Source organism: Vidua chalybeata, chromosome 29 (assembly GCF_026979565.1).
Source record: "Vidua chalybeata isolate OUT-0048 chromosome 29, bVidCha1 merged haplotype, whole genome shotgun sequence".
In the NCBI taxonomy this organism is placed as follows: domain Eukaryota; kingdom Metazoa; phylum Chordata; class Aves; order Passeriformes; family Viduidae; genus Vidua; species Vidua chalybeata.
In genome coordinates this window covers 1,624,545-1,642,241 of record NC_071558.1, presented here as the reverse complement: position 1 = coordinate 1,642,241, position 17,697 = coordinate 1,624,545, and the positions used below count along the sequence as shown (strand labels likewise).

The following is a 17,697-nucleotide window of genomic DNA, read 5'->3' as shown; positions in this document are numbered from 1 at the left end:
CACCTGGCTCAAAAATCCAATTTATTGCTGTGGATAAATGCGGATAAAAGCGGATAAATGTGGATAAATCCCAGCATGTGGCGCGTGGATAAATCCCATTCCCCAAACACCTGCTCCGGGGCAGCTGGGGGCTAAAAAAAAAAAATCCGGGAGAGGGTGGAGCAGGAAAATCCTGAGCTCTGTGAGAGCTCCGAGAGGATTCCGAGGATGGAGCAGCGGCTCCTCTTTGGGACAGCGGGGACGCGACACCGCGAGGTGGCAGCGGCACGTCGGAAGTGGCAGCAGGACTGGCAGGACCCCTCCTTCCCCTGTACAAAAAAAAACAAAAAAAAAAAAAAACCCAAAAAAACCAAAAAAAAAGGACAAAAAGAACCCCCTCCTTTTGGTTTTTAGGAAAGCGAATAAGGGCGAACTTGGAAAATGAAGGTGAACCTGGAAAAATAGGGATGGTTTGGGAAAAATCAGGATGGAATAGGAAAAGAATAAGGGGAAAAAATGAGGAGAAATTAAAAACTGAGAGTGAATCTGGAAAATATGAGGGCGATGATGGAAAAAATAGGGGTGAATGTGGAAAAATCGGGATAAAAGTAGGAAAATAAGGATTGTCTGGGAAAAATCAGGATGGAATAGGAAAAGAATAAGGGGAAAAATGAGGAGAAATTAAAAACTGAGAGTGAATCTGGAAAATATGAGGGCGATGATGGAAAAAATAGGGGTGAATGTGGAAAATTCAGGATGAAAGTAGGAAAATCAGGGTGAGCCTGGAAAAATAAGGGTGGTCTGGGAAAAATCAGGATGGAATAGGAAAAGAATAAGGGGGAGAAATGAGGAGAAATTAAAAAATGAGAGTGAATCTGGAAAATATGAGGGCGATGATGGAAAAAATAGGGGTGAATGTGGAAAATTCAGGATGAAAGTAGGAAAATCAGGGTGAGCCTGGAAAAATAAGGGTGGTCTGGGAAAAATCAGGATGGAATAGGAAAAGAATAAGGGGGAGAAATGAGGAGAAATTAAAAAATGAGAGTGAATTTGGAAAATATGAGGGCGATGATGGAAAAAATAGGGGTGAATGTGGAAAATTCAGGATGAAAGTAGGAAAATCAGGGTGAGCCTGGAAAAATAAGGGTGGTCTGGGGAAAAATCAGGATGGAATAGGAAAAGAATAAGGGGGAGAAATGAGGAGAAATTAAAAAATGAGAGTGAATTTGGAAAATATGAGGGCGATGATGGAAAAAATAGGGGTGAGTGTGGAAAAATCGGGATAAAAGTAGGAAAATAAGGATGGTCTGGGAAAAATCAGGATGAAATAGGAAAAGAATTAAGGTGTACCTGGAAAAAAAATGAGGAGAAAGGTGAAAACTGAGAGTGAATCTGGAAGATATGAGGGCGACGCTGGAAAAATAGGGGTGAGTATTGGAAAAATCGGGATAAAAGTAGGAAAAAAAAATCGGGAAAAACTGGGGCGCTCCCTGGTGAGAACCCCGAGCTCCAGCTCCTCTTTGGAAATCGTGTCCCCCCCCTTTTTTCTCCCTTTTTCCCCCCTTTTTTCCCCCTTTTTCACCCTTTTTCCCCATTTTTTCCCCCCTTTTTCCCCCCCGTGTCCCCACCGCACACCCGGCCCCGCCCACACACTGAACCCCCGCCCACTCGCTACATATAAAGACAAAAGGGCGTGGTTTGTATGTGTGGGCGTGGCCGGTGCTGCCTGCGGGATTCTCGGCGGTGATTGGGCGGGGCGGGGTCACGTGACGGCGGCGGGCGGCGGTCCCGGGCGGCGGGAGCGGTGAGGGCGGTGAGGGCCGGGACGGGCCCGGGGGCACCGGGAGGGACCGGAGGGGACCGGCGGGGGCTCTGGGGGCTCGGGCAGCATCTGCTGGTCCCGGGGGGTGTCCTGTGGGAGGATCCGCGGGGGATAGAGGGGTGCTGAGGCGAGTCAGGCCCGTCCCTCGTGCCCTGAGGCCCTTCCCGAGCTCCGGGCCCGGGAACTCCCCGGGTCACCCCCGTGCGCTCCGTCCGCCGTTCCCGGGGCTGGTCCTTCAGGGCTCCCCTAGACTCGCTGCCCCCAGCACCCCGTTATTCCCCGTTCCGCCCCCCCAGCACCCCGTTATTCCCCCTTCCGCCCCCCAGCACCCCGTTATTCCCCGTTCTGCCCCTCCCAGCACCCCGTTATTCCCCGTTATGCCCTCCCAGCACCCCGTTATTCCCCGTTCTGCCCCTCCCCAGCACCCCGTTATTCCCCGTTCCGCCCCCCCAGCACCCCGTTATTCCCCATTCTGCCCCCCCCAGCACCCCGTTATTCCCCGTTCTGCCCCTCCCAGCACCCCGTTATTCCCCGTTCCGCCCCCCAGCACCCCGTTATTCCCCGTTATGCCCCCCCAGCACCCCGTTATTCCCCATTCTGCCCCCCCCAGCACCCCGTTATTCCCCATTCTGCCCCCCCCAGCACCCCGTTATTCCCCATTCTGCCCCTCCCCAGCACCCCGTTATTCCCCGTTATGCCCCCCCAGCACCCCGTTATTCCCCGTTCCGCCCCCCAGCACCCCGTTATTCCCCATTCTGCCCCTCCCCAGCACCCCGTTATTCCCCGTTATGCCCCCCCAGCACCCCGTTATTCCCCGTTCCGCCCCCCAGCACCCCGTTATTCCCCATTCTGCCCCTCCCAGCACCCCGTTATTCCCCGTTCTGCCCTCCCAGCACCCCGTTATTGCCTCTTCCGCCCCCCCCCAAGCCACCCCCTCCGTGTGCCCCCCTCCTGCCATCCCCACTTTCCACGCGGGACCCTCCAGAGACCCTCAGTCCCCATCCCTGTCCCTCTCCCCGAGCCTCTTCTCCCTCTCCCCCCCCCCCCAAAAAAACCATCCTCACACTCCTCCGGTGCCAGGTGGGGATCGGGGGGGGGCCTCTCTCCTTGCACCCCCAAATCCCCCCCTCTCTTCCAGCTCTTCTCCGATGCGGGGTCCTCTCTGGGACTGGGGGGTCTCTCTCACCCTGCACCCCCTAAATCCCCCCCTGTCTTGCACCCCTTCCCCAGTGCCAGGTGGGGATGGGGGGGGGGGGTCTCTCCTTGCACCCCCTAAATCCCCCCTCTCTTAACAGCTCTTCTCCAATTCAGGGTCCTCTGTGGGACTGGGGGGTCACTCACCTTGCACCCCTAAATCCCCCCCTCTCTTGCAGAGATTCGGGGTCCTCTCTGGGACTGGGGGGTCTCACCTTGCACCCCTAAATCCCCCCTCTTTTGCAGAGATTCGGGGTCCTCTCTGGGACTGGGGGGGGTCTCTCTCACCCTGCACCCCCAAATCCCCCCTCTCTCTTGCAGCCCTTCTCCGGTGTCAGGTGGGGATCGGGAGGGGGGAGTCACTCACCTTGCACCCCTAAATCCCCCCCTCTTTTGCAGAGATTCGGGGTCCTCTCTGGGACTTGGGGGGGGTCTCTCTCACCCTGCACCCCCTAAATCCCCCCTCTCACCTTGCACCCCTAAATCCCCCCCCCCCTCTCTTGCAGAGATTCGGGGTCCTCTCTGGGACTGGGGGGGGTCTCTCTCACCCTGCACCCCTAAATCCCCCCCGTCTCTTGCAGCCCTTCTCCGATGCGGGGTCCCCTCCTGGCGGGGGCCATGGGGGGCGCGGGGGGTCCCCTGGCCCGCACCATCCGCGCCAAGCTGACGGCGGCCCTGCAGCCCACCCACCTGGAGGTGCGGGACGACTCCCCCCGCCACGGGGGCCCCCCCGGAGCCGAGACTCATTTCGGGGTGCTGGTGGTGAGCGGGCGCTTCGCGGGGCTGCCGCTGCTGCAGCGGCACCGCCTGGTGCACGAGGCGCTGCGGGCCGAGCTGGCCGGGCCCCTGCACGCCCTGCAGGTGGTCGCCCGCACCCCCGAGCAGTGGCAGAGTGACCCCCAAAACCCCCCCGCGCCCCCTTGCCTGGGGGGCTCCAAGCGGGAGAAGCAGAAGGAGGAGGTGGAGAAGCAGTGATGGCTTTGGGAGACGCCCAGGAACGGCGTGGGGCTGCTGGGACCCCCCCCCTCCACTCAGAAACAGCGTGGGGACCCCCCTCCAGGAACAGCGTGGAGAGCCAGGACCCCCCCCCCAGGAATAATGTGGGGTTCCCAGGAACACCTCCATGGACAGCGTGGGGATCCCAGGAACAACGTGGGGATCCCAGGACCCCCCCCCAGGCATGGTGTGGGGATCCCGGGACCCCCCCCATTGACAACGTGGGGATCCCTGGACCCCCCCCAAGGCATGGTGTGGGGATCCCGGGACCCCCCCCATTGACAGCGTGGGGATCCCAAGAACAACATGGGGATCCTGGGACCCCCCCCAGGAACAACGTGGGGATCCCAGGACCCCCCCCCAGGCATGGTGTGGGGATCCCAAGAACCCCCCATGGACAGCGTGGGGATCCCAGGACCCCCCCCAGGAACAACGTGGGGATTCCAGGACCCCCCCAGGAATAACGTGGGGATCTCAGGACCCCCCCAGGAGCAACGTGGGGATCCCGGGACCCCCCCCTATTGACAGCGTGGGGATCCCAGGACCCCCCCCCCCAGGCACAGTGTGGGGTTCCTGAGATCCCCCCAGGAACAGCATGGGGAGCCAGGACCCCCCCAGGAACAATGTGGGGCTCCCAGGACCCCCCCCCCAGGAACAACACGGAGCTGCCAGGACCCCACAAGGGACAGTGTGGGGTTCCTGGGACCCCCCCCCAGGCACAATGTGGGGTTCCTGGGACCCCCACCCCAGTGTCAGCGTTGGGAGGGGTCAAAAATAATGGGGGTGACCCCCCCACACACCCCATAGCACCCCCACCCTGCAGGGGATTTTTTTGGGGTGTCCCTCCCATTGAATCAGTTTAAATAAATGTGTTCTGTGGGCAGCAGAGTCTGGAGAATCCTTTTTTTTTTGGGGGGGGGAGGTTTGGGGTAATTCTTTTGCGCTTTTTTTTTTTTTTTTTGTTGTTGTTGTTGTTTTTTGGGTTTTTTTTCCCCATTTTAATTAATTTACAAACACCTGAAACTACAGCACGGCACGACAGAGCTACAGGGGGGGCCGGGGGGGTGGCCCCCCAAGGACCAGCTACACCAAGGAAGGGACAAAAAGCACACGGGGGGGAGGGGGCTGCTTTAAATGGGAGGGGGCTGCCCTGGGGCTGGGGGGGCTCCCAGGCTCTGACCAACCCTATGGGAAGGGGGCAGAGCATAGGGGACCCCCCCAAACCCCCCAGGTTTTGAGGGGGCACAGCACTGGGACCCCCCCCCTTGAACCCCGATTTCTTTTGAGCACTGGGGACCCCCCTTGTACCCCGATTTTTTTTTTTTTTTTGGGGGGGGGGTTTAGGGGCTGTTTGTGCTTTGCAAACCGCTGGTGGTTTTGGGGTGGGGGGGGGTTAGGTAAAAGGGAGGGGGGGGCAGGGGATTGTGGTGGTGAAGGGGTTAATAGGGGATGTGGGGGGGCTGGGAGGAGGAAAAGAGGGTGCAGGGAGCCCCCCCCCCACCCCGCACCCCCCCCTCACCCACCCCAGCCTCCCTCTAATAGGGAAAAATCCTTTAAAATCAGTTAAAAATCACTAACTGGCAGTTTTTGGGGGGGTCCCCCCGCTGCCGCACCCCAAATGAGACCAAGGGTTGTGGCTTGGGGGGGGGGGGGCTGTGCTTTGCACCCCTGAAAGTTGGGCACCCAAAAATTTGGGGTATCCTGGGGGGGGGGGGTGTGGATGTGCTTTAAGGGTGGGGGGGGCACCCTAAAATTGTCAGGCAGCCCCAAAGGGATTCTGCACCCCCCCAAAGGGACCTGCGCCCCAATATCCTGTGGTCCCCCCAAGGGCTCTTTCCACCCCCAGATGCCCCCCCCCCAAAATCCCTGGGGTTTTGGGGGACCCTGCTGGGTGCCCTCCACAGGGATGGGGAAACTGAGGCACAGGGGGCTTCATCCTCCTGCTCCTTGGCTCAGCAGGGATTTGGGGGATGTGGGGGTTCAGAGGGGTTGTGTCATCCCCCACAGCCCCCTCGATGCCAGGACCCCCCCCCCAAAAATCCTGCCCCACAGCCCCCCAGGAATGAGCAGCAATACAAAGAAGGGGGGGGGGTGACACCAAGAAAAGAAATTGGGGGGGGGCTGAGGAGGAGAATTGGAGCTCGAGGGGGGGAATTTGGAGATTTTGGGGGTACGGGGGGAGGATTTTTTTTTGGGGGGGGGGGGGAGAGGGGGGGGTCCAAGTGCAAAATGAAAAAGATCCCAAATGCTCCAAGAAGACGTTTCACAGTGTCTAACGCGACTAACCCCAGGGGCACGAGGAGGAGGAGGAGGAGGAGGAGGAGGAGGAGGAGGAAGAGGAGGAAGAGGGGAGGGGGAAACGCTGAGATTTTGGGGGTTCCCCCAGCAAGGTGGGGGTGGTCCCTCTCCCCCAGCCCCCCCCCCTTCCCCATCACTGCAGGACTTGCCCCCGTGTCTCGGGCAGTTTGAGGGCCAGGGAGCTGCCGAGGGCCAGCGCGGCCGAGGCGAAGAGGATGGGCACGGCCTTGGTGATGCCCACGAAGGACGTGAAGATGCTGATGCCCAGCACGGCTGCCAGCTTGCACAGAGCGTTCAGGAAGCCAAAGGCCGTCGTCCTGGGGAGGATGAGGAGGGGTGGGCACGGTGGGGGCAACCCCCCGAGGAAGGGGTGGGTGCCCAGCCTCGAGGGGGGCACCAGCGGAAGGGAGGTGGCGCCACGAAAGTGGCACCTGGAAGGGTGAAATGGGCACCTGGCACTGCAAAATGGGAGCTCCAAACCCTTCAATGGGCACCCAGCACCCCAAAATGGGAGGTCGCAACCCTTAAATGGGCACCCAGCACCCCAAAATGGGAGTTCTAAATCCTTAAATTGGCACTCAGCACCCCGAAATGGGAACTCTAAACCCAGCACCCCAAAATGGGAGCTCCAAACCCTTAAATTGGCACTCAGCACCCCAAAATGGGAGGTCACAACCCTTAAATTGGCACTCAGCACCCCAAAATGGGAGGTCACAACCCTTAAATGGGCACCCAGCACCCCAAAATGAGAGCTCCAAACCCTTAAATTGGCACTCAGCACCCCAAAATGGGAGCTCTAAACCCTTGAATTGGCACTCAGCACCCCAAAATGGGAGCTCTAAACCCAGCACCCCAAAATGGGAGCTCTAAACCCTTAAATTGGCACTCAGCACCCCAAAATGGGAGGTCCCAACCCTTAAATGGGCGCCCAGCACCCCAAAATGGGAACTCCAAACCCTTAAATTGGCACTCAGCACCCCAAAATGGGAGGTCCCAACCCTTACATTGGCACCCAGCACCCCAAAATGGGAGCTCTAAACCCTTAAATTGGCACTCAGCACCCCAAAATGGGAGGTCCCAACCCTTACATTGGCACCCAGCACCCCAAAATGGGAGCTCTAAACCCTTAAATTGGCACTCAGCACCCCAAAATGGGAGTTCCAAACCCAGCACTCCAAAATGGGAGCTCCAAACCCTTCAATGGGCACAAAACCTCCACCCAGCACCCAAAACCTCACTCCTTGCACCCAAAATTTCACTCCTTGCACCCAAAACCTTCACCCAGCACCCAAAACCTCACTCCTTGCACCCAAAATTTCACTCCTTGCACCCAAAATTTCACTCCTTGCGCCCAAAACCTCCCACCCAGCACCCAAAACCTCACTCCTTGCACCCAACACTTCCGTCCCAGGCCCCCACCTCTTGTCAGAGGGGTACAGCTCCACGGTGAGCACGTCGAGCGCGTTCCAGGAGGCGATGCTGACCCCCCCAAAGAGGCAGAGCAGCGCGATCATGGCAGACTCGCTGTTCCCGAAGGACAGGAAGAAGCAGCTGATGCAGGACATGACGCTGGAGCCGGCTGGGGGGGGACACGTGGACACGTCAGAGCTCAGGGAAACCGAGGCACGGGAATGACAGCCCCAAAGGGGCAGAGGGAGATGGGGGTGACCCACCAGGAGGTCCCCAAGAGGTCACCAGAGATGGAGGCGACCGGCGGGTGGGAGGAGGATCAGGAAAGGCCCCGAAGGGGTGATGGAGGTGGGGATGAAGGTGATGGTGATGAAGTGACCCAGCAGGTGGGAGGTGGGTCCAGAAGATTGAGAGCCTGGCTTGGGCTGGGGGGCACCTCCAGGACCCCCCCCCAGCCCCACCAGGCTGCCCCGAGCCCGTCCCGTTGCCCACCCAGCATGCGCAGGCGGCCGATCTTGTCCATGAGCAGGGCCGAGACGATGTTTCCGGGGAGCACGGCCAGGGTGCCCAGGAAGCTGACAAAGTAGATCATGTAGGCGTTGTTGTCGTCGCTGAAGTCCAGCTGGCAGCCCTCCTTGTTGTGCAGGAACGTGCTGTTCAGCACCCGGCTGTTGATGAACTTGTACTCGAAGAGATCTGGTGGGGGGCACAGCGGGGCCGCGGCGTCACCCCCTCTCCGTGCACACCTGCCTGGCCCCTCCCGCCCCACCTGGTGGGTCAAGAACACCTCCACCACCACCCCCTTGAGGACCACCCGGGTGGGGCACATTACCTCTACCACCCCAACTCCGTCGTGCCACTGGGGGGGCTTTCCTGACCTTCCTCCAAGCTGGTGGCTCACCCCCATCTCCATCAAAACCCTGGGGGCCACCCTGCTCCGTGCACCGGGGGGATCCCATTCGCCCACCTGTGTTGTAGAAGACGGTGGAGATGAAGGTGCAGTTCTTGAAGAAGGTGTTGCTGGAAGTGATGTCCTCGAAGTAACACTCCTCAAAGAGCGAGTCCTCGAACGTCACCGACTTCATCTTCAGCCCGATGAACCTGCACGGGAGGGAGAGCCCCAGATGAGCAGCCCCAAGCTGAGCAAGCCCAGGCTCAGCCTCCCCTCACTCACTTGTCGTTGAAATACTCCCCGCCACGGTGCACTTGGTTCTCCAGGGTGAAGTTGAAGGTGAAGTGCCGGACCTTCTCGCGCGTGAAGAGCTTCGTGCGCGACGCGTACTCAATGCTCTGCAGGTGCTTAATCATGTCCGGGAACCACACGGTGAGCCCGTAGTAGCTGCGGAGACAGGGGTGAGCGGGCACCACACACCTGGGCGTGCCGGAGCTGGCCCAGGGCTCCCAGGGCCAGCCCTGAGCTCCCAGTGCTATCCCAGTGATGCTGGTTCCATCCCATCGCGCTCAGTGCTGCCCCGTCCCATCCCATTGATCCCATCCCATCAATCCCATCTCACTGATCCCATCTTATCCCATTGATCCCATCCCATCAATCCCATCCCACTGATCCCATCTTATCCCATGGACCCCATCCCATGGATCCCATCCCACTGATCCCATCTTATCCCATGGACCCCATCCCATGGATCCCATCCCACTGATCCCATCTTATCCCATCCCATTGATCCCATCCCATCCCATGGATCCCATCCCATCAATCCCATCCCATCAGTCCCATCCCACTGATCTCATCCCATTCATCCCATCCCATCAATCCCATCTCACTGATCCCATCTTATCCCATGGATCCCATCCCACTGATCCTATCCCATCAATTCTATCCCATCCCATTGATCCCATCCCATCAATTCTATCCCATCCCATTGATCCCATCCCATCCCATCCTATGGATCCCATCCCATGGATCCCATCCTATCAGTCCCATCCCACTGATCCCATCTTATCCCATCCCATGGATCCGATCCCATTCCATTGATCCCATCCCATGGATCCCATCAATCCCATGGATCCCATCCCACTGATCCCATCTTATCCCACTGATCCCATCCCATTGATTCTATCCCATCCCATCGATCCCATCCCACTGATCCCATCTTATCCCATCAATCCCACCCCACTGATCCCGTCTTATCCCATGGATCCCATCCCATGGATCCCATCCCATGGATCCCACCCCGCAGCACCTGAAGGACATGGTGAACCACACCGCCATCATCATCAGCGTCACCCGCCGGTACTCGGGCACGAAGCACTGCTGGAAGTTGCTCCAGACCTGCGGAGGGACATGGGAGGTGACAAGGACATGGCAGGTGACAGGGGGCACAGAGACCCCTGGGTGGCCCCGGCCTCACCTGCTGGGACAGGTTGAGGCATCGGACCAGCCAGCGCCGGTACCACGTCCCCGTGTCCGACTGGATCTCGATGAGCTCGTCCTCCCGCTTGATGGTCTTGATGTGGGTGACCTGTGGGTGGGACAGTTTGGGGATGCCTCGTGCCTCAGTTTCCCCACCTGTTACAGCAGCACCACGTTCCCTGGGTGGTGCTTTTCCCAGAGGTGGGAATTGCACCCCTGACCCTGGAGGACGCCCCACTCTCGCTTGGGGTGCTGGGGACCCCAGGGCTGAGCCCTGGGGGGTCCTTACCGAGAAGACCCTCTCAGGGTGGCCCTTGGCCCTCATGTTGGTGTCATGGACCTGCTTCAGCACCATCCAGGCCTCGTCGTGCTTCCCGTTCTGTGAGGGCAGGGACAGGTCACCCTGGGACACCCCGGAACCGCACCCTGACGCCCCATCAGCGGTCTGGGTTCCAGCACCCACCTGGGTTCTGCCACCCACCTGGGGATCCCTCCACCATCTTCATCACCTCCTCAGGGTCCCCCCATCCCTCTGAGGGGGGGGGGGTCCCATCATCCACCTGGGGGTTCCTGCCCACTTCCACCCCTCTCCAAAACCCATCTTGGGCTTCCTCTCCAGACCTCACCCACCCCCTGTGTGGGTCGCCCCATCCCCACCCCAACCTGGGCGTCCCTTCCTTGAGGGGACCCCAACTCCAGCTCCCTGATGCACCCCAGGTTCCCCCCATGGCCCCCCCAGACCTCACCTCAAGGTAGAAGCGCGGGCTCTCCGGCATGGTGGTGAGCGCCCCGATGGCAAAGACCGAGGGGAAGGCGCAGACGAGGACAAAGACCCTCCAGCTGTGGAATTGGTACGCGGAGCCCATCTGGAAGCTCCAGCCTGGACAGGGACAGGACACGGCGGTGGGGCCGAGCCCCGGCGCACGCCCCGCGTGCCACCAGCCCAGGGCTCCTACCGTAGTGGGGGATGATGGCCCAGGCCATAGCGGAAGCGTAGATGCCCCCGATCATCCAGAACATGCAGAGCCAGCTCAGGTGCTCCCCGCGCTTCTCCTGCGCCAGGAACTCCGAGAAGTAGGAGAAGACGATGGGGATGGAGCCGCCGATGCTGGGGACGGAGGGGAGGGAGCGGCATCACCCCCTGCCCCACGCCCCACCTCGCGTAGGGGGGAGATCTCCCCCTGCTCTGGGGGTCCCTGCGCGGCTGGGCCCCCCTTACCCCACGCCCGAGAGCAGGCGGCAGAAGAGGAAGGTGCCGTAGCCCTGGACGAAGGAGGAGAAGAAGGCGAAGACGCTGTTGACGGAGAGGGAGATGAGGAGGCACTGCCTTCGGCCCAGCCGGTCGGCCAGCCCGCCCCACACGAACGCGCCCACCATCATGCCCAGGTACACGATGAGGCCTGGGGAGGGGGACACGCAGCGAGGTCAGTCCTGGGGGACACAAGGACCTGCACCCCGAGTCACCTGGAGGAGGGAGAGCATCCTGGGCACTGGGGGAGGGCAGCAGGCAGGGACCCTCTCCCCAAAACGCTGCGTGCCCTTGAAGGGAGGGGACAGAATCCCGTGTTGTCCCCCTGCTCTGCTCAGGGACTGCGGGACATGGGGGGCAGAGGTGCCCCCAGGACCCCCACACCCAGCCCCTCCCCCTGCCCCAAGATTGCCAGATCTCAGGGATGGGGGGCACTGATGTCCCCTGGGATTTGGGGGGGGGTTGTCAGGCTCCAGCAGGCATCACAGAGAAGGGGGAAACAATCGAACAAAGCCCCCCACGGCCCCCCAAACCCACTCTCAGCAGCCACTAGTCAGCCCAAGTTTCTGAGCTCGCTCCCCTCAGCTGCCCCTCGCCATTGCTCGCGTGGAGACCAGTGTGGGACTGGGAGGAGGATGGTGGGAGCCCTCACCGGGGGGTCCTGCATCCCTCCTTGCCCCCACATCCCTTCCTGCACCCCACCTCCCATGGCCTCACGGCCTCCCAATTCTTCCTGTGTTCCTCCGTAGCCCCTATGACCCCCCCACATCTCCCTGAGCCCCCCATGTCCTTCCCCATCCCCAGCTCCCCGTGTCCCCACCCTCCCGTGCTCCTCTGCCCCCCTAACACATCCTCACGTCCCCCTACATTCCACACGTCTCCCTGTACCCCCACACCTCCCATTGCCCCTCCGTGCCGCCCTGACCCTCCTGCCCCCCCCATCCACGACCCCCACACCCCCCTACCTGCCCCCCGTGCCCCTCTCCTCACCCAGCATGCCCTTGTTGGAGTCGGAGAGGCACATGTCCTTCTCGGCGCTGGGCAGGACGAAGCCCACCACAAAGACCTCGACGCCGTCAGCCATGAGGGCCAGGCCCAGGACAAAGTAGAGGGTCCACTGGAATCGGCCGTGGCCACATTCCTGCAGGATGAGCTCGTACTGCTGCGCCAGCTCCTCCCTGTCCTTCCTCCGCTGCCCCTCGCTGTCGTCGAAAGCGCCCGCGGCCGCCGCGGCCCCCAGGCGCTCCCCCCCCTTCAGCGACTCCTGCCGGGGGATCCCTTGGTACTCGCCCTCGTAGATCTCATCCTCCTCGTCGTGGCCCTCAGTGGCGTCGCTGGACACCCCCTCCTCCTCGTTGGCCCCCTCGCCCCCCCGGTAGTAGCCGTCCTGGGGCGCGTAGTCTTCGTCATCCTCCTCCTCCTCGAAGCGGGAGTAGGAGCGCCGGGTGTACTCGTCCTGCACTCGGTCCATGCCCCGGCTCACCTTCTTGGCCGCGTGCTTCTTCACCTCCTTGGCGATGTCCTTGGCGCCGCGGATGAACGCGGTCCGGTCCCGGAACGACTCGTCCATGGTGCCCTCGGGCCGGCACGGGGCGCTGGGGGGTGGACGGGGGTGTCTCTGCGTCGGGGGGGGGCGGGGGGCTGCGCCCTCAGGCCCGGGGTGCGGGGAGAGGGGTGATGGAGCTACCCATCCGTGGAACGGGGTGTGGGAGGACCCTGGATGCCAGCCCGGACCTGGGAAGCCCAGAGAAAACCAGGCTGAGGTTGGGTGGTAGCGGCCCTGCGTTCCACCTTGCACTTTTTCTCCGTCTCGGATGGAAACAGGAGGATTTGGGGGACCCCCCCCCGGTGAAGTGGCAGGCGGGGGCTGGAGTGGGGACAGGCTGAGAGACGCGGGCTCCGTGCCAGCTCCTTTCCCCTCCCGTGGGGGATTCCAGCTGCCACAGCTCGCTGGGACCCCCCCCCAGTCCCCCTGGATCCATCCCCAAAGCACAGGGGGAGCTGGGGGGACATCAGGGACACGGCTGCCCCTGAGCATCCCCAGGACTGCGAGTCACCCCAAAAAACAAGGCCATCAGCAGGTCTGGACCGAAGCTCCCCATTCCCTTGGGCACCACAGGGAGGATGAGGGGCTCAGCCCCCGAGGGCATGGAGGTCCCCAAACCCTCTCAGCACCGACCTGGCTGGGTGGCTCAAGGTACAGGAGCCCCTCGGGGGGGGGTCCCTCGAGTGACAGTGACCCGTGTGTGCCAGGCCACGCTGACTGCAGAAGCTGCCAGGCAGGATTTACTGTGGGACGCACCAGCACCGACCCGGTCAAAGGGGGCTGGGGGTACCACGAGTCCCCTGGGGGGAGGAGAGGGGCATCCAGATCCCTGGGGGTGGCATCTCCTTGTCCCCTCACATGCCAGCATCCCACCTGCTCTTCCCCAGCCCAGCGTCCCCACACCCACTGCACAGAGCCCGGCTCAGCTCGTGACAGGGACGGACCCGCAGCCCCCCAGCCCGATGCTGCTGCTCCACCCTCAGGGGCTGTCGTGCCCCCCCCCCCCCCCAAAAAAAAAAGCGCTATTTTTATCTCTGGCGAGGCAGGAAGGAGCTGCGGGCAGAGGGACGCAGCCGGCGACGTGTCCCCCCCTGCCCAGGCGAGGGGACAGGGCACGCAGGGACGCTAAATTTAGCCCTTCGGAAACCCTGCAGGGAGGGGGGCTGCGGCACAGCACGGGCCCCCATTCCCGAGCAGAGGCAGGTTTTACAGGATAAAATGGCAAATTCACCCCACGTCCTCCCCTCTGGCTGCAGGGAGACCCCAGGTCCCCTCCCTGGCGGTCCCGTGGGCCTGTGAGGCTCCTGGAAGGGGCCGATCCATGACCAAGGTCATTTTGCTCCAGCCAGGCTCGCGGTTCCCTTTGGAAGCTCCCCCATGTGGGGCCGGCATTCCACGCACCGGGAGGTACTGGGGGCCGGGAGGAGGAATGGGGGAGCAGGGAGAGGCTGGGTGCACGGTGAGGAAGAGGATGGGCCGGGGAGCAAGGTCACGGCTGGCTCCGTGACAGACAGCGGCCGTACAAACCAGGGAGCCTGGAGCGGCCGAGCCGACGCCAGGAGCCAGAGCTGGCTGAGATCAGGGGATTGATCCCACAAGAGAGCCAGAAATCCCACAGTCCCTGAAATGCGGGAGCCAGGGAGGTCCCCAAAAATGCCTGTCTGGGGGCTGAGCACGCCGCTGGCCCTGCAGCCCCGCCGTGGCGTTGGACAGCTCTGGACAAGGTTACCGCGTCTGGACCTGTCTCCTCCTGCCACGCATCCAAGCGGAGCCGAGGATGGATGCAACCGTGCACCCCAAAACCCCCGGGAGTCCCACGCTGGGGGGGCTGCATTCCCCCCCCCACACACACACACACAACCCCCCCCCGCAGCCCCCAGCCTCCCTGCGGAACGCCAGGAACATGGCGACAAGGGGGAAGAGTTGGGAATCGCTCGTGTCCAAGGTCACCCCCCCAACATCCTCCCCCCTGCTACCCCTTCCCCAAAATCCCCCCGGTTCCCCCTCCCGTCCCTGCGGTGAATTCCCGATCCCCTCCGGCTGCTCTGCGGGGGGGATGAGAGGAGCCCCCCAAAAACGCACATCCAAAGGCAGAGCCGGGCTCCACGGAAGGTTTTCCAGGACAAAATGGCCACAGCAAGTGGGAAGGGGAAGCCGAACCCCGAATCCATCAGCGGCTCCGAGGCCGCCGATTAACGCCGCGGGGAGGGGGGATGCGGGCTTTAAACCCGTTTTGTTCCCCCTTACCTGGCTCAGCCCTCGCTCCGCTCCAGCTCCTTCCCGGCGCCGGCGAGGGGGATGCTCCGGCGAGGAAGGATGCTCGGGAAGGGATACGGAGAGGGAAGAGGATGCTCCGGCAGCGACACGGCGCGACAGCAGCTCCCGAGCACCGGCGCTACCGCCGCAGCCTCCGCCGCACACCCGGAGCGCTGGGAGAGTCCATCGGCGCAGCCCCGGGAAGGGAGGGATCAACCACGGCACGCCGAGAACCGGGGGGGCTCGGCGGGGGCGGGGGGCTCGGCCCACTGAGGAGGGGGGCGATGGATCTCCCGGGATGCGCCAGCGGAGCTCCCACGGGATCGGGGTTCCCGTGATGGAGCCGCCGGGATGGAGCCGCTCCGGAGGCTGCGGATGGCGGGGAGAGGCGGGTGGGATGGGGGGCATGAGGAAGGGGCCCCCCCGGATCCCTCGGCGAAGCTCAGCCCGCCCCCCCCCCCACCCCCGCCGCCCCCGTCACGGCTGAGTCACAACCTCCGCGGGGCTGGATTGGGATTTTTTGGGATCAAATCGTCCCCGCCTGGGCTGGCCAGACTCGGCCCCTAGGCTACAACACGACACAAAAGCCCCCGATGAATTTTTTTTGGCGGGGGGGGGTTATGGCTGGAGATGCACATTGCAGCATGGGATGTCCAAACCCATCTCCATTTCCCATGGATGGCTTCCCGAGGGTGGGAAATTGGGACCCCCAGTTCTCCAGCCCCATATCCCCGGGGCTGTGGGGTGCTGGGTGCTCTTGGGGCTGGCTGAGCTCAGAGTGGGGGGCCCTGCACAGTGAGCAGGGTTTGGGGTGCCCCCAACAAGCAAGATCTTCCCTGAACCCCTTCACTGGCATTCCAGTGTTCCCAGAGCCCCTTCATCCTGCATCATCCCAACATTCCCAGAGCCCCAGTCTTCCCTGAACCCCTTCACTGGCATTCCAATGTTCCCAAAGCCCCTTCATCCTGCCTCCCAACATTCCCAGAGCCCCAGTCTCCCCTGAACCCCTTCACTGGCATTCCAGTGTTCCCAGAGCCCCTTAATCCTGCATCCCAACATTCCCAGAGCCCCAGTCTTCCCTGAACCCCTTCACTGGCATTCCAATGTTCCCAGAGCCTCTTCATCCTTCATCATCCCAACATTCCCAGAGCCCAAATCTTCCCTGAACCCCTTCACTGGCATTCCAGTGTTCCCAGAGCCTCTTCATCCTTCATCATCCCAACATTCCCAGAGCCCCAATCTTCCCTGAACCCCCCTTCTCCTGCATCCCCTGCAAAGAGCTGACCCTGTCGCAGCTTCCAGGCTGTCAACCCCAAAGCCTCACAATCCGCCAGGATCCGTCAAGATTAGCACTTCACCCCTCAGACTGGAAAACAGGGATGGGGACCAGTCTGCACCGGGATTTAGAAACCCAGGAGCTGAGAAGAAATTGTGGGAAAAAAAACCAAAACCTAAAAGGGGGGTGGAAGTGCAGGACGAGGGGGCAGTGGAGGAGCATCCCTGGGAAATGGGCAGCACCAGGATCCAGGCTGTGCCCTCCAGGGATCACCAGCTCGGTGAGCCCCGGCCCCGGGGAGGGGACAAGGAGTGCCACATCCCCAGGCAGCCGGTGACTCATGTGCCACTGTCACCGCAGAGCTCTGCTCGGCGCCCGGGGTTTTTGTTTTTTTTTTTTGTGGATCATCAGAGGGAACAGGCTTGGCAGCAGGACAGAGAAACACGGGGAGTGGGAAAGAGCTGAGGGGAATGGGATAAAAACAGGGGGATGATGGGGTGGAAATGGGAGGAAAGGGGAGAAAATCAAGGCTGACAACGGAGTGCAAGCAGGGGGAAGATGGGATGTAACTGGGAATGACAGGATAACACCAGGGATGATGGGATAAAACTGGGGGTGACAGTGGATACCCCCAGGGGATGATGATTGTGTCCATGCAGGGAGATTGGCTGCCCCAGGGGGATCCTGGTGGCTTCCACGACCGAGGAGCAGGGAAATGCCACCCTGGGGCTCCCTGTATCCACACAGGATTTTTTGGATACTGGAGATCTCTTCAGCCCCTTGGCTCTCAGCACCATAGGGAACCCCCGTTCCCACCCCTGACACCTAAATCCACTCCCTCGACCAGTCCACGTGGGGTTCTCCCCACATTTCTGGGTGTGAAAAATCAGGAGGGGGTTCCAACCTTCTCTTCCTATCCCATCCAGACCCAGCTGGCTGTAAGAAGACAACACTGGGATGAAGAAGGAAGCAAGCAGCAAATTCCCACTTCCATGTCCCCCCACAAACTCCCAGCTCTTGGAGGCTCTGGCACTGCCCAGGGGCAGCAGAAGGGGTTTGTGGACCCCAAGCCTTTTGAAGATTTCCCTGGGGAATGTTTGACTTTGTCTAAACTTTGGCACCAAAACATTCCACAGTCAAACCTCAGCTCCCTGGATTTGGGCAGCTGAAGAATGGGAATCCAGACATTTCCTTGGAGCAGCTGAAGAGAGCAGGGATCAGACCATGGATCAGCTCTGCCCCAAATCCCTCCAGCCTGGTTCTTCCCAATGGTCCAAGCAGGGGAAAAGATCTCAGCAGA

The 17,697-nt window shown here is 61.4% G+C and overlaps 2 protein-coding genes across 4 annotated transcripts; one reads left to right on the top strand and one right to left on the bottom strand.

Moving 5' to 3' along the window:
* The first annotated feature begins 1,728 nt into the window (after nucleotides 1-1,728).
* On the top strand, nucleotides 1,729-4,874 carry BOLA1 (bolA family member 1). 3 transcript variants are annotated; one of them, XM_053967295.1, is made up of 2 exons: nucleotides 1,729-1,783; nucleotides 3,577-4,874. In XM_053967295.1, exon 2 carries the CDS (start codon nucleotides 3,587-3,589, stop codon nucleotides 3,968-3,970), a length of 384 nt encoding a protein of 127 aa, XP_053823270.1. In that variant the 5' UTR covers nucleotides 1,729-1,783; nucleotides 3,577-3,586; the 3' UTR covers nucleotides 3,971-4,874. The 3 variants fall into 3 exon arrangements, with proteins under 3 accessions (XP_053823270.1, XP_053823271.1, XP_053823269.1); XM_053967296.1 differs by having other exon boundaries at nucleotides 1,735-1,792; XM_053967294.1 differs by lacking the exon at nucleotides 1,729-1,783 and adding an exon at nucleotides 2,555-2,881.
* A 425-nt stretch (nucleotides 4,875-5,299) lies between these two features.
* Nucleotides 5,300-15,543, bottom strand: SV2A (synaptic vesicle glycoprotein 2A). Its single transcript, XM_053967268.1, has 13 exons — nucleotides 15,113-15,543; nucleotides 12,310-13,053; nucleotides 11,290-11,470; nucleotides 11,027-11,178; nucleotides 10,817-10,950; nucleotides 10,360-10,449; nucleotides 10,069-10,179; nucleotides 9,901-9,989; nucleotides 8,874-9,038; nucleotides 8,667-8,800; nucleotides 8,192-8,395; nucleotides 7,709-7,868; nucleotides 5,300-6,606 (listed from the first exon to the last, which is right to left on the bottom strand). Exons 2-13 carry the CDS (start codon nucleotides 12,887-12,889, stop codon nucleotides 6,423-6,425), a joined length of 2,184 nt encoding a protein of 727 aa, XP_053823243.1. The 5' UTR covers nucleotides 12,890-13,053; nucleotides 15,113-15,543; the 3' UTR covers nucleotides 5,300-6,422.
* Nucleotides 15,544-17,697: the final 2,154 nt, after the last annotated feature.

Coding starts and splice junctions, on each gene's coding strand:
- BOLA1 (XM_053967295.1), top strand. CDS start 3,587: ATGCGGGGTCCCCTCCTGGCGGGGGCCATGGGGGGCGCGGGGGGTCCC.
- SV2A (XM_053967268.1), bottom strand. CDS start 12,889: ATGGACGAGTCGTTCCGGGACCGGACCGCGTTCATCCGCGGCGCCAAG. Junction 10,450..10,816: donor GCCCGCGCTTCTACCTTGAG/GTGAGGTCTGGG, acceptor CTGCCCTCACAG/AACGGGAAGCACGACGAGGC. Junction 10,180..10,359: donor ACCCTGAGAGGGTCTTCTCG/GTAAGGACCCCC, acceptor TCCCACCCACAG/GTCACCCACATCAAGACCAT.